The 14,071-nt window shown below is 35.0% G+C and overlaps 1 protein-coding gene across 1 annotated transcript in view; it reads right to left on the bottom strand.

The window, feature by feature from the left end:
* LOC104166570 (chromosome unknown open reading frame, human C9orf84) overlaps nt 1-12,943 on the bottom strand; it is a gene marked incomplete at its 5' end in the record, with an annotated part of 33,623 nt that extends 20,680 nt beyond the window's left edge. Inside the window, 7 exons of the mRNA XM_009706549.1 lie at nt 127-234; nt 3,622-3,798; nt 5,815-5,940; nt 9,108-9,557; nt 10,712-10,954; nt 11,896-11,990; nt 12,814-12,943. Of these exons, the coding sequence (XP_009704851.1) occupies nt 127-234; nt 3,622-3,798; nt 5,815-5,940; nt 9,108-9,557; nt 10,712-10,954; nt 11,896-11,990; nt 12,814-12,943 (1,329 nt within the window). The remainder of the gene's footprint in view (nt 1-126; nt 235-3,621; nt 3,799-5,814; nt 5,941-9,107; nt 9,558-10,711; nt 10,955-11,895; nt 11,991-12,813) is intronic.
* Nucleotides 12,944-14,071: the final 1,128 nt, after the last annotated feature.

The raw sequence follows: 14,071 nt of genomic DNA, 5'->3' as shown, positions 1-14,071 counted from the left end.
TATTGAAGCTATGCTGGAGGTGTATCGTTGGCAAAGAATCACAGCCTGCAAACATAAAGGACGGACTGCAGAATACACACAAAGCATTGGATTTCTGGGTATCACTATTCACTACTAAAAACAAACCTAGTGCTGTGTCCAAGCCACATGCTAAAAGAAGATCTCGAACCGTCACCAGCAGGTGCACCAGAGCAGCATATCTGAACAGCATGATCTCCTTCTCATCTATTTTACCTTTACAAATAGAAGACACAGGTGTAGTCTGTATAAAATTTCAGAAGTCAGGCTACAGATACATAATCAATTTAAAAGATCCTGGTATTTCAGAATTTTCATTAAACACACTTAGACAGACATAATCTTGAAAGGTCAGATCTGGTAGCCTTGGCAAATAGCTTAGGCTACAGCATAACTTTTCCCATGTCATTTTACCCAGAGCAAGTGATACAGAAGGAAGTGTTTTTGAGAAGTATGTAGGGATAGATGGTGCTTGCTGGAGGAGTTCTCCTAGGTGTGCCATTAAATGCACACCGCCCTACTGATTTTAGTAAGGCAATCTTTAAATATACATGGAAACTGATAAATTTCCCATCTTTTGGTACACCATACAAGCCCAGCCGTTCACATTACTATTTCCTCATCTGACTAGTCAAATCAATAAATTTTTCAACAGCACTGTAATTGCATCTAACCCATTTTCCAAACATTTCAGAACTCTTTTCAAAGAAATCAAAATGGCAGCTTATCCACTAATCAATTAATCAAAAAGCAATTTTAAAGCAGTGATAACCTCAAATTGTGCTTTTCACAGAATCTTTTAAAATTTTAGACTATAAAAGACTACCACATTCTTTATGGTAAATGATGTGGACCCAGCTAGTCTTCACACATATCATGGGAAAAATTCCTATGTCTTCCAATGATCCACGCAGAGTCTTAACTTCTGGTATTACCTTCTGCACATCCAATTAACCTCTCCTCATGAGAATCTCAGCCTTCTTTGAGAAGGTAAATTTGGAGGACATCTGCTTCTTCTTGGAGTAAATCAAACAATTTATGGGCTACCTATTCTGTATTATATACCCACTTTGAACAAATCTTCAAAGACTTGACTGAACAGGAAGGAATTACTAGTCTGAAGAAGGAAGGCATTTTGGGGAATTGCACACAGGAGGTGGTATAGTTCATTATCTTAAGAAAGGAAATCTGTGACTGCTGCAGAGTAAGTGGACTTAATAGTAAAAAGCATACTTCAAGATGCTAAAAAATGGTTGAGGATGATAATTAAAGAATAAATGACAACAGCTGATCAAGGAATTACTGAACGAGATGCATTATACAAGAAAAATATTAGCTAGTTCTGTGTACTGGGATCAACATAGGTTTTAATTAAAAAATACAAGTGAAGCACTTCAGAAGGAAAAATCAAACTTAGGAACACAGCACACAGAAGACTTAGCTGGAAACAGCATGGAAGACAAAGATCTTGCCGCTGTTCTATGCCAAAAGACAGAGAGTGACTGTTGACCTCTGTCAATGAAGGTGCTGAAACTGAAGGACTGTGTCCAGTTCTTGACACCACTCACCATAAAAACTCCGTGAGGAATAGAGGCCATTTAGGAACAAAGCAAGACAGTAAGAAACCACATTTTGTGACAGAAGACTGGAACATTGGTGATATTTGGTGCAGAAAGGAAAGACCAGCAGGGGAATAATAATCTTCTAATAGATCAATACCATCACAGTTAGCGATTGTTTTCTATGTTCACTGGGGGATTAATGAGAAAAATGCATCAGTATACTCTGCAGTAAAATGGAATGAGATTGGATATTGTGAAACTATTTAAAACTAGGAAGGCAATAAAAGAATGAAGTAAGTTACCATGGAGGTTTTGGAATCTCCTATACAGTTACAGAAATATTAATTAGAAATGCATTCGATATGCTAGAGTCTTCCTCATTTCCGTATCTCTACGGACCTTCCACCAAGAAAATTCTTACCTCCTCCTACTTCTTTAGTTGGAGACAAAATCCAAGACCTCCCTTGCACTTTTCTGTCTCTTAAATGCAGACAACAGTAGCTAAATCAACATGACTTTTTTTGGTATTTTAAACCAAGAATAAAAGGTTTTTACTGTTTTCTTTGAGCTGTAGTCCAAAGACCCATCTATTTCATAGGCCAATTTTGTGTTTGACAACACTTATTTTTGTATAACAAGGGATGGGTAAATATTATCCATTCCTCAGAAGACACTTGCCCTTAAAAGGCAAGTTGAATAGATAATTATTTGCCTCATCAGTATTTCAGCCACTAAACATTTTCATTGATTTCATTGCTGTAATATTACCAATTGGCAATATACTGCACAGCTAACCTACAAGCAAAGAGGGCCCTGAAGTCTGAGTAAGCACACCACTTGGCCCAGCTCCTACTTTAGGCTACATATCTACAGCACGTAAGCTGCATTTGAAAGGATGTAAGTTTCTTAAATGAATCTTGAATCAAAATGCAGACTCTTACATATTTTTCTTTGATTTTGAGAAGCAGTGGTAGTTCTCTGTATAAATTTTCTCATCAATGTTTTCCTTTCTGTGATTCACTGACACAGATACAGACACTGAGTTTCTCCCTCATGTTTGTGAAGATGGTGTTTGCTTTTTTGTAAGCTCCCTCAAATTGAGAGAACCCTGCTGCTGACAATTTTAATATGGTAATTCTATAGATCATGGGCTGTCATTCCACAGAGACCACTAAAAATTTTTTTGTTTGCCTTCTCTCTCATTTGTAATTTCATTATAATTAGTTTTATTTTGAGAAAAATACATTCAGCATATAACATCTCAGCATTGAGATAGCTAAAGTTTATCACATAACTTGTGACATAATATAAAAACTTGGCAGGTAGTAGACAGCCTGCTGTGTTATCCTTACAACTAGTTCTCAACTATGAGCAATACAACTCAAAATATAATCCAAAATATCCAATAGCTTTCTAAGTCTTCCTTAAACACAATTTGTATTTTGCTGTCAGGTTTTCCTGACCCTCTCTTTATCTATAGCCAAAAATCTTCATAAGGGGTCATTGATTTTGCTGGCTTTTGTTTTCATTTTTCTGGTTTTATAGAGTTTTCACATGCCACATAGGAGAGAAATGAACTCAGAAAGAAATTAAACTAATACGGATTTTTTTTCTCCTCATTTCTAACATAGGCTTAGCATTTTGCATCATGCAGGTGTGACAAACAATAGCTACTAAAAGGAAAAAAATAACAAAAACACATGGATAGCTTTGAATTTTAAAATCTAGCATAAAAAAATTAAACATTGTTTGATACAGAAGCAACATTTCTGAAGTATATCTAAAATATTTTAAAATGAAACTGGAATACTTTTTGTATTACAATCTTCAGGTTAACAAATGCAATGCTGAAGAACTAGGAGACATTATTTTGGGAATAAAAGAGGAAATCTATTACTATAAGTCTACAAGATAAGCTGCTGAAAGTTTTATCATTAATTTATCAAACATCTTGAACCTTATGCCACCAATTAAACCTAATTAATATTATTGTATTCGTAACAAAGAAGAAAAAAACAATTACTTTTTAAAAAAGACATACCTTCTTTAAAATGATCATGTATCACTTTCTCTTGCTGTTTTAAGAAAAACCTTGTATGATCAAATTTAACACTGTCAAAATTCCACTTTACAGAAGCAAGTACACTCAGATGTGTCAAATCTTTTAGAACAGGAGTGGCTGCTTCTTCCAAGAGGCAGTATGCCTGGCACTGACTTTCTGTATAGCACAATAAAGAAAACATAATAATAAAGTTTGATTTCATATACTACTACTGGACAAGATTATTCAAAAGACCTAGCAAAACACAAACTACACTGACTTCTTCATGAAAGCTGTAATATTAATAGAAAAACAGTTTCTCACCAGGGCACCTCCTGGGTGGCAGAATTAAGCTGAGCCTCACAGCGGGCAACCATGTTATTCCATGCATTTCATAAAATGATTAAACTCCATGATGAAAAGTTAGGATTTTCTACTCTTGTGACTCCCATTAAGATTGTGATATTATTCTATTGTTCTACAGCCTTCTTCTACTTTGTAGTCTAAACTTAGACTTAGTTCCTTTATAACCACTTGTTACTATAACTTCAACTTAAACAGCCCTTCTCCTTCCCTGGTATTTAACTTCTAATCTCTTCATCTAGCAAGGTTTAACAAGCCAATCTGTTAGTCTCTTTGTGCTTTCATACTAACAGCTCTTAATAGCTTCTGGATGGCTGTTTTACAATTCTTTCCAAATTATAACTGACTTTCTTGCTATTAGCATCCATGACAGAGCTGTCAATTGTGGAATGAGTTGAAAGGGATGTCCTTTTCCTCAGGCAAGAAGACGAAACTCTTGCATACCCATTTTTTAAAATTATAGTTGAGTTGATCACTTCAACAAGATCAGGACTCTGCGATTCCTCATTTTCAAAGATTTACTATTACTTTTCAAAAATATTTTCAACAGATCTATACAAATTATTTAATTTGACTAGCAACTGACTTAATTTCACTCGGTCAATGCATTATTTCACAAGAACAATTAATAACTTCACATTTTTAAGCATTCTAAAAAAGTCTATATTATCATGTCCAGTTTTTTAGCCTGAATGGAAATAGGTCAGATATAGATAGCATAGTATTTTGGATGCGCATTGTATAATTTCATTTTTTTTGTATTAACATATCATTTTCTTTTTAAAGCGTATTTCCAGTCATGCATCTTCAAGGTTCCACTGTTAAGTAAAATGCTTGTGTGAATCTTTCTAATGTCTGTTTTGGCTACAGCTTGTTTTTTAAAAAGTTTCCTTTCCTTCACGTGCAAGGCCACCACGGTGAAACACTTTATTTCAAGGACTGGAATAGGATATTCAGTCTCAACAAATATTACCTTTGCAAAATGCTAATTTTTGTTTTGACTGCAGAAAAGCTATAATTTTTTTCCAGTTGCATTAAAGGAGTCTAGCTTCAAAATTTATTAAAAAAAAGAATTAAACAATAAGGTTGTAGCTGTTACATGATTCCCATCTCAGATGGGAACAGATAAAAATACTGCACTACTCTTTCACCGGTTCTGTGAAAGAAACTCTCATCGAACACATAGTTGGAGTGAATGCATTTCCATGGAAAAATCAAACTAATCTGTGCTAGGCCTAAACTTTCTAGCACTGGGTGCTCCTAATTTGAGGCTGTAAAGTATCTTGGATGAACCTAGGAGATATTTTTCTCTACTATTTCAACTGCATGACAAAATTGTTGTCAGTGCATGTTCTTTGATACAATGCCTTGAAAAGTACAATAGCAAGAGTTCACAGGGTAAGGCTCAGTCACGTATGAGGTAAATCTATAGTGGATTACTACTGTGTTAAAGACATTTCCTACCAAAATGACTGCCAATCCCTTCCGTCTCCAATTCTCTCATTTACTCTGTCAGAGGAAAAAAATGCAAAATAATAATTTGAGGGTACTGACTGGCATGAAGACATTTCATGCCTGCTGATTTAGATTAGACATAACTCGAAGTCTGTGCTTTCTAGTTTGCATGCAATTGGCTTTAGTGTTAAAACAGAATTCCATAGCCTGCTCTCACACCTGTATCAAAATAAATATCCAAATATTTGGAACATTTTCAGTCACAAGGAGCAGAGGCTAAACTTAATAATTTCTATATTTGTCTGAGTAGTGCTATTTAACATAAAGCTACATTACAAAGCTATATAAAATAAAGCATATCCAAGCATAGTATACCTGATGCTTGAATATCGACTGTGACATTGTCCTCCTCCTCTTCTTCTTTTTCCTGTATTCTTACGTTCTCACAAACAGAATTGTCCTGTTTATGAACATGTATATGCTGTTCTTCAGGTTGTAGCACTACATCATTAAACCACAAGTGAACAAATATCACAAAACAATGAACATGCAAACTGTTCTATAAATGACTCTACATGCAAAAATACGTTCAAATTAAGTAGTTTCTATGACACATATATTTTCTTTTCATGAACTTCTTTATTGTTTTCATGGCCTCACATAGTATGGAAAAACCATCGAGAGACAGAGAGAGATGAGGCCCTGTCAGCCTTCACAGCCCAAGAAGTCAGGCATTATCAGGTTCCTCTTCCTTAGGGCAGAAATAGAGAGCTGGGAAAATTAAGGAGCTGGTACTATAGCTCTATAATATAGCTCCATAGGAAAGCTCATATGTCTCTATATGGAGAGAAAACATGTATGAGAGGAAAGATGCTGCAGAGTATAAGGAGTTCCAACTATGAAAAATACCTCAGTGAGTGTGAGTAGAAAAAGTGAGATACTCTAAGTGACCTAGAGACAACATGGAAGATGCAAATGGCAGGGAAAAAGAAAAAAAAATTGCTTATTTAAAATAAGTTTTTATCTTATAGCTATCTTTTGCAACTTGTGAGTATTTCTAAGTCTCCTTTCCTTCTGCCTTATAAATATTGATGCATGAGCTACAGCTTCTGCCCACAAGGCTTCCTTTGGCAGCTCTACCTCTTTATTTCTGAAAGGGGTTCTGGCTGAATAGGTATCTCCTAAATATTGCTGATTTTTTCTAGTTAAGAATGTCAGTTCTCTCAGAAAGCAAACTGATTACACAGAGCTAGAAAGAAAAGAAGAAATGAATTTTTTTTCTTAGTTAAGTTAAAAAAAATTCCTGATTTTGAAAAGATATACAGGGTTCAAAATTGGATCAATGAGCTGCTCCTACTACTTCCCTGCTGTGTATTTTCTGAACTTAATTTTATATGCAATGACATCTTTAAAAAATAAGCCAAAACCCAAAGACAATAGAGAAAGAGCCCTACAAGCAGTGCTGGCATTTCTTATTTTCAGTTAAATTTATAATGACCCTTAATAAAATCTTTTCATTATTACAAAACTATTCCATAGTTTACATCATTTCTACATCAATGCGGTAAGACCTATAAATTTTAATGGATTATCTATATATCAGACATAACTATCTACAACACTGTCTACCTGTAAGCATAATCTAAACTGCATTTAACTTAAACCTCCACAAGCCTATTCGTAATCGTTAACACAGCTTGTCTTTCAATAGATTTGGATTTGCTAGGAGATGCAGTTCTAGTTAGAGTTCACTAGATGGTAGCATAAAACATCAGTTCAGGCACCTTGATCTCAAAGAATCATAGAGTGATCTGGGTTGGAAGGGACATTAAAGACCACCTAGGTCCAACCCCCCTGCCATGGGCAGGGACACCTTCCACCAGACCAGGTTGCTCAAAGCCCCATCCAACCTGGCCTTGAACATTTCCAGGGATGGGGCATCCACAACTTCTCTGGGCAACCTGTGCCACTGCCTCACCACACCCTCACCGTGAAGAATTTCTTACTTTTAAAACTGGGATTGTTTCTTTCTAAGGACATGGAAGTATTTTATGCATGTCTACCGATGTCAGTAACAGATTAATTTTACCAATAATTTCCTCTACAAGATTACATAAGCTTGCAATTAAATAAATATCCCAATTCTATTCTACAGGAATTATTGCTGAAAGCTTTCATGTAACAATTTTAATTTTTTTTTATGCTGGGATATATAACTGAAACACAGACAAAAGTTATGTCAAAACTCTGCCACAGTAGTCAAAAAAAAAGAAAAATATTATTTTTTAATACAATTTTATCCTGAAAAGGGAATCTGGAAGTATGTCACTATCTCCTGATACTTTATGTCACAAAAATTTCTTTTTTAAAACAAGTAAGGAATTTCTTCTACTTCTTTTCTCTCTCTGCTATTTTGCATTTCTGTAATGCTCAACACACAGCCTGAGATTCTTTCATAAGCACTTTCATCAACAAGAACAGGGCTACCAACAACTTTCTGTTTTCTAAAAGACCTTTTCTGCCTCATTGTTTGATGAGGTTTGCACCAACAGTACTGGCTCAGATGGTTCTTTCCAGACAAGAACTTTAATTCTTGTTCATTGTCTAGGCTATGTTGGTTCTACAAAAGTAACAGTATTGACAATTACCATTTGATAACTACTGATACTAAGGGAACTAGAGAGTTAATCTTAGAAACACAAGCCTATTACAATGGTATGTAGTAGTGTGTAACTTTGTACCAGTGCATGACCACATCTGGCATAAAAGTGATAACAAGACCCTTAAATCAAGGACGTTGCGCTCATTATCAGGGACTGCACTTCAAGGCAGGAACTCTTAAATCATTACCAAAGACCTTGTTAGGAGAACAGGACCTGAGACTGCTGTCAATCAAGAAAAAGGAAGATGAGAGCTAAAAGTTCAGCAAAAGGACATGGTGATGAAGAAGAGCGGAAGAAGTAAAAGACCACCAGATGTCTCTGAAGACCCCAAAAAGGACTAAAATGGACATACGGAAATGGGAGTTGCCTACGATAATGAGTTCTGGGAAAATTGTTAATATGTTAATCATCTCTTGCAAGTCTTATGAATATGTATAAAACCTAAAAATATAAGCCTGTAACAAACACAAGCACGGTATGCACACTAGGTGGAAGGATCCCCCGTGCATCCAGCGCTGCTAATAAAGAATACTGAATCACTGCTAAATTTGATGTTTAATTTCTTGGAATCACTACAATTAATTTGATAACTACAACTGATAACTACTATTTCTCCAAAGACGCCAGGAGATCTGATTCAGAACATATGGACAGAGAAGATCTTCTGAAGTAAGCGCCATTTAGAGTTACATTGTCAGAATAGGAATAAACTCATATGTTTATTTTATTAAAAACCACTTCCACCATCAAAAAAAACCCAAACCCAAAACAAAAGCACCGCCCCAACCAAAACAAACAAACAAACACCCCTAAGATATCTAAAGGAAAAAAAAAAAAAGGTAATATCCTTAGCTGAAAACTCAGTTACATTAACGATCATAAAAATGTTAACATTGACTTCAAAGGATTTTTTTCCCCCATAAATCTACTAGCATGAACTAGCATCTATTGTAACTGGTATAAGAGAGCAGAATTAAACCTGGAAGAATAAACTGGTTCACATACCTTTTCCAGGACTATCTACATAATTTTCTTCCTTTCTTTGAGTGAGTGTATGTTTAGATCTCAGCATGATAAAGTTGCTCAGATCAGAATCATCGTCCCATTTTGTAGCAAGTGTAAATGATGCAGGCTTTTGACTACTGGATAAGTTGTCTGGTTTAGAAGACACATCTTTACAGCTGAACGAGTCAGATGATTTGGGGTTTTTCTTTTCTTCATTTAAGAAATAAACCACCTCTTCTACCTTATTCTTTTTTATGCTTCCTCCAGTAAGCTCTTCCATAGATGTATTTGTATTCTGAATTTTGGCAGATGATGCAGTACCCATATGCAGGGCAAAGCACTGCCTTTGAGTCTGTGGTGACATGTAAAGCTTAATTACTTTGTCTGACCTATGTCCTTCAGCAGAAAACAGCTCCTGGTCTGTCACAGAATTCTTGTCTTCAAGCCATCCTAAAAATTAAAATTTAATTTCTTTGCTGAAACATAATTTTTTTTTTCTTTTCTTTCTCCCAGTTAGAGTTAACTACTTTGGATAATTATAGGGAAAGTATTTTTTAATTTCTTCTTTCTGCCTTCCCAGATCATTAGAATCTGCTTTTAGAAAATTTGTACTGATTAGTCTTAAGTAAAAATGTACAAGGCTGAGAAACAGAAGGCCATGCTACTGTTTGGAGAAGTTTTCACCATCTACATGGTGCTTACTACCGGTGTTTGATTTCTAGGAAGTGGGATGCAAGACATTTCATTAGGAAGAAAGATTAAAAGATTAACAGATTTGGTTTTTTAGAGGGAAAAAAAAAAGATGTAAAGCATGCAATTAGCTCCCTCTAAAGACGTGCTTCACTAGAACTGCAATTTTTTGCACATCCATGTTAAACACAGTAGCTAAGCGCTTTACAATGTGTAAAAAGCAGTTAAGTGGAAATGTTCTTTCATGAATGGTACCTATTTGTTTCACAAACGATATACGTTACTGTTAATCCTTGGAGTTCTGCAACCACAATTGGTGCCGTGCAGTCAGGTCATAGTAATATAATAAAATCTAAATAACTTTTTGTACTTTCTGTTAAACTTTGGTTATAAGTATACATAGTGGTTCATGAGAAATTCTTAAGTTTATGAGTGGTTCACATTTGAAACCATAGCTGGTGTAAAAAAATCCTTTGAATAGTATCATAAAATAAAGAATTTTCACTGTAGCATACTCCTCCCACTGACCTTCTGCAGATAGCACTATACAAATATCTGCTTTATTAAAATATTCCAATGCAAAATTACTATTTGTTAAGAAATTTTCCTGTATGAAACTATTTTATTAAAAAACAGTATGGCTGGTGGAGGCTACTTTTCATCCAAACATTAATAGACAAGGTAATTTTGTGTACTCAAACACTTCTGTTCCCACAATTTATACTAAGTTTTGAAAGTACACCTTAATTGTAGTAGTGTTGCTACATCATATTGCTATAAAACATTTTGTTCTTGAGAATAAGAAATCTTCCATTTCCTTCCTTCTTGGAGGTATGTAACCATCACTGTGTGATTCTCTGTTAAAGTACCTATCTTTGCCTTTTTATCACTTTTTTAAAAAAGAAGATACTTACTTTCCAACTCATATGATGTAAATTTTGTGAATGTTTCTAGTTCTGTAGGAAGCAAATTGTTTGCATTACTGGCATCCATATTCAATTGCTCCAAAGTTTCTATGGAGACTGGATCTAAACCCAAATGAAGCCACCAGCCCTCCTCTAGTGAGCTAAGCACTGGTCCTTCTATGTCAATTGGTAGTATTTTGTTCAGTTCTGTAAGCGAATGACGCTGATAGGCAAGTTTAACAGTCGGATGCCCTACAAAAATCAGAAATCAACATATAATATTAATAATCTAGAAACATGAAAACAGAATGTAATTTTGGAAATGAAAGCTCCCAAATACTGATGATCTACTGCATATACCCATTGTTTATACTTCCATTTGTAACTCAGTGTCCATTAATAGACTTAAGAGCAAAGCAGTTAATGTTGTCAGAGTAGGCATACTTTTTACTTATTGAGTGTATGAGTAAGGAGTTTTTATCAGATTGTAGATGCGTTACTAAATTTACAAATATCTTGTTCACTAGGAGTGGGTTTGCTTGTCATGCTTACAATGATTTAACATAATCCCTACCTAAAAAAAAACAACCAACAACTTAAAAAGTAATGACTACTACTTAAATGTGGTAATTATTTTCAACTATAAATGAATGTACAAATGAATTGGGGAACATAACAAGTCAATATACATAACTTAATCCTGAGATTTGTAAAATAAAGGCAAATAAAATGAAATGAAAGAACAATGGTAAAGCGTATTCTGGTGCTGTCAGAAATAATCTGCAGCTTATTTTGGTTTTGTGTATTTCACTTCCTAAGGTGAACTCTGCTCCTGTCAAATAACAACATTATTTTCCATTACCAGTACCTTTCTACTGATTGATACATATTTCAAAACATTACTTAAGGAAAAATAGCACACAGAAGAGAGTTCAACAGATTGTCAAATTTCAGTTACCACAGTTACTGAATATAATTATTAGTAGTGAGCTGAACATTTTCATAATGAAATAAAACTCTTTCTTCACTCAAATTACCTCCATAGAAGGATACATGACATACCAACTTCTAATGTTCCCATCCTGTAAAAGATGTGCTCTGTAATATAGCATCATCTTTTCCCAATATTTTCTACATGTACAAGGAACTCTTCAACATCAATCAGAAATTGATCATGAATTATAAGTTCTTACCGACAAGCAAAAGAGAGTTCATATTATCCTGATACTTCTCTGACTGCCATACCAAAGATTCTAAGTATTCCCTAGAGGGCTCTGTAATCAAAATACTACAAAGAACATAAAACAAGACTTGGAGGTATGAAGTTTAACAGCATTATCTGTTGAATTTTGATTTATACAAAACTACCTTTTAAAGATCTACTTTCTCTCTGAATTTTCACTTCATTTATTCATTCACTCATTCATAACTTTTTTTTTTGTCCATATAGAAGGTTACTTCATGCAACATCACGGTGAACAGGAAGGAGTGAGAGGAGCCATCAAGGCTGGTTCACAAAGTAAAGCACCACCAAGTGAGAATTCTATCTAGACTGTGGTTCCCTTCTGAAAAGGATATTTAAATTCTTTGTGCATATGCAAGAAAGATAACAAGGTAAAAAATGCTAGTCTTGAAATCACGATGAGAAGGAAAGGATTAAGCAATCCTGACCCTATGTCAGCATGAAAAGGCTTAAATTCCACTGTTGGGGGATATCCCCAAAACACAGACAATACCTTCTTCCTGTATCTTCTCTGGAGATTTTGTAGGTGATACTTGCTCAAGACATGTGTTTGCCATATGTATAAATATATGCATACACATACATACATACATATACATAAATATTTACTATTGCCTGTTCCAAAAAGGAGATTGGATTTTCAGGATACTAAGTCCCCCAGGAGAAAGAGGTTGACCGTAGTAACTGTCATTTTCTTTTTCAAGCTCCCCTGAAAAGTCACAGATACAGATCATGCACTCTGTTCACTCTTTCTCAAAGAATGTAACTACCAATTCACAAATAGACTAAAGTTATTTTTGCACTAATTTTGAGGATTTATGATTTAGAGGATTTATGGCAGGATTTATTACTACAAAGTTTTCATTACCTGTTACCAGATAGAGGAATAGGCTCTTCTTGAAGTCCTGTCCACAGAAAATTAACCCATGATCTTTGTTGTCTGCATGGAGGAGTTACAGGTACTTCCATTTCATCCTTCAGATATGGAACATATTTAGCTAGAAATTGCATAAAGTCACACCCAAAACAAAAATAAAAAAAATCTAAATCACAAAGCTACTTGTGAATGAAACACGCATGCTTAGGAATTATACACCAGTGAAGTTTTGGATTAAAATACAAAGTATTTTCATTGACCAATTCACTATTTAAGCAACAAAATCCAAATACTTCACATTCAATTTCCAGACAGTCTGGGGATAATAATGTATAGTTCACATTCCTTTCCTCATTCTGTAATGTAGTTCTGGCTACATACTCTTCCCATGTAAGATGATTTTTATGATTAAATCAACCAGGCACTATGGCTGAGGTCTTGATAGTAAGTGTTCATCCCTGTTGTCCTTCTTGGAAAATTCCCACATAAATGAAGTTAATTAGATGGAAGACAGACTTCAGATGATATTGTGGTGCTGTAACATTCAGATGAATGGACTCAGGAACTTCAGAAACAGTCAGTCAGGATTTTAAAGACAAAATTACTCTTTCAAGCAGAATTAGTATTCATTGTAATTTCTAGGGATGACCACTGAAATCAATTACAACACCAGTTTTTTAAAGCAGTATACAAACAAGCCTGGCATGTTAAAAGTCCCCTACAAGTCACTTTTCACATCCTCTTTTTTTTCCAATCATATTAAATGTGGACATTTTAATGGATTATTGCTTTTTATTCAAATCTAGTAAGGAATTTGCAGCTTCATTAATTTTGGTGTCATTCCATAAAAATTGGCAGTTCACACAATTGCCCTGGTATTCAACTCTCCAGCATTCTTCTAATAGTATTTCTTGTTAAGCTTGACCAGAAAGTAGAGGTCACAAAAAACACAGTTCCTCCATATTCTGCGAAATCTAACAGTCAGAAAAATTGTAAATAAGTGCGTGCCTCCATAAGGAAAAACACTTGTAACAAATTCCCTATTCATTCCAACAAGCAGTAAGCAGCTGCTATTGTCCTACACACATGGTTTGGCCAACTGGCACACAGCAGGCTATGAATCAGCCACCTGCCCAGCTGATTACAGCTGCTCCTTGTCCAGCCTAACAAGCAGATTGTACAGCAGGAAGGGGAGGAAGAATCAAGGATAGTATTAGAAAGCCAGAAAATGTATGGTACACTTTGGGGG

Source organism: Cariama cristata, unplaced genomic scaffold, assembly GCF_000690535.1.
Source record: "Cariama cristata isolate BGI_N322 unplaced genomic scaffold, ASM69053v1 scaffold10978, whole genome shotgun sequence".
Lineage (NCBI taxonomy): Eukaryota > Metazoa > Chordata > Aves > Cariamiformes > Cariamidae > Cariama > Cariama cristata.
Note: the sequence above shows the minus strand (reverse complement) of the source record. Positions and strands in the feature narration are given on the sequence as shown.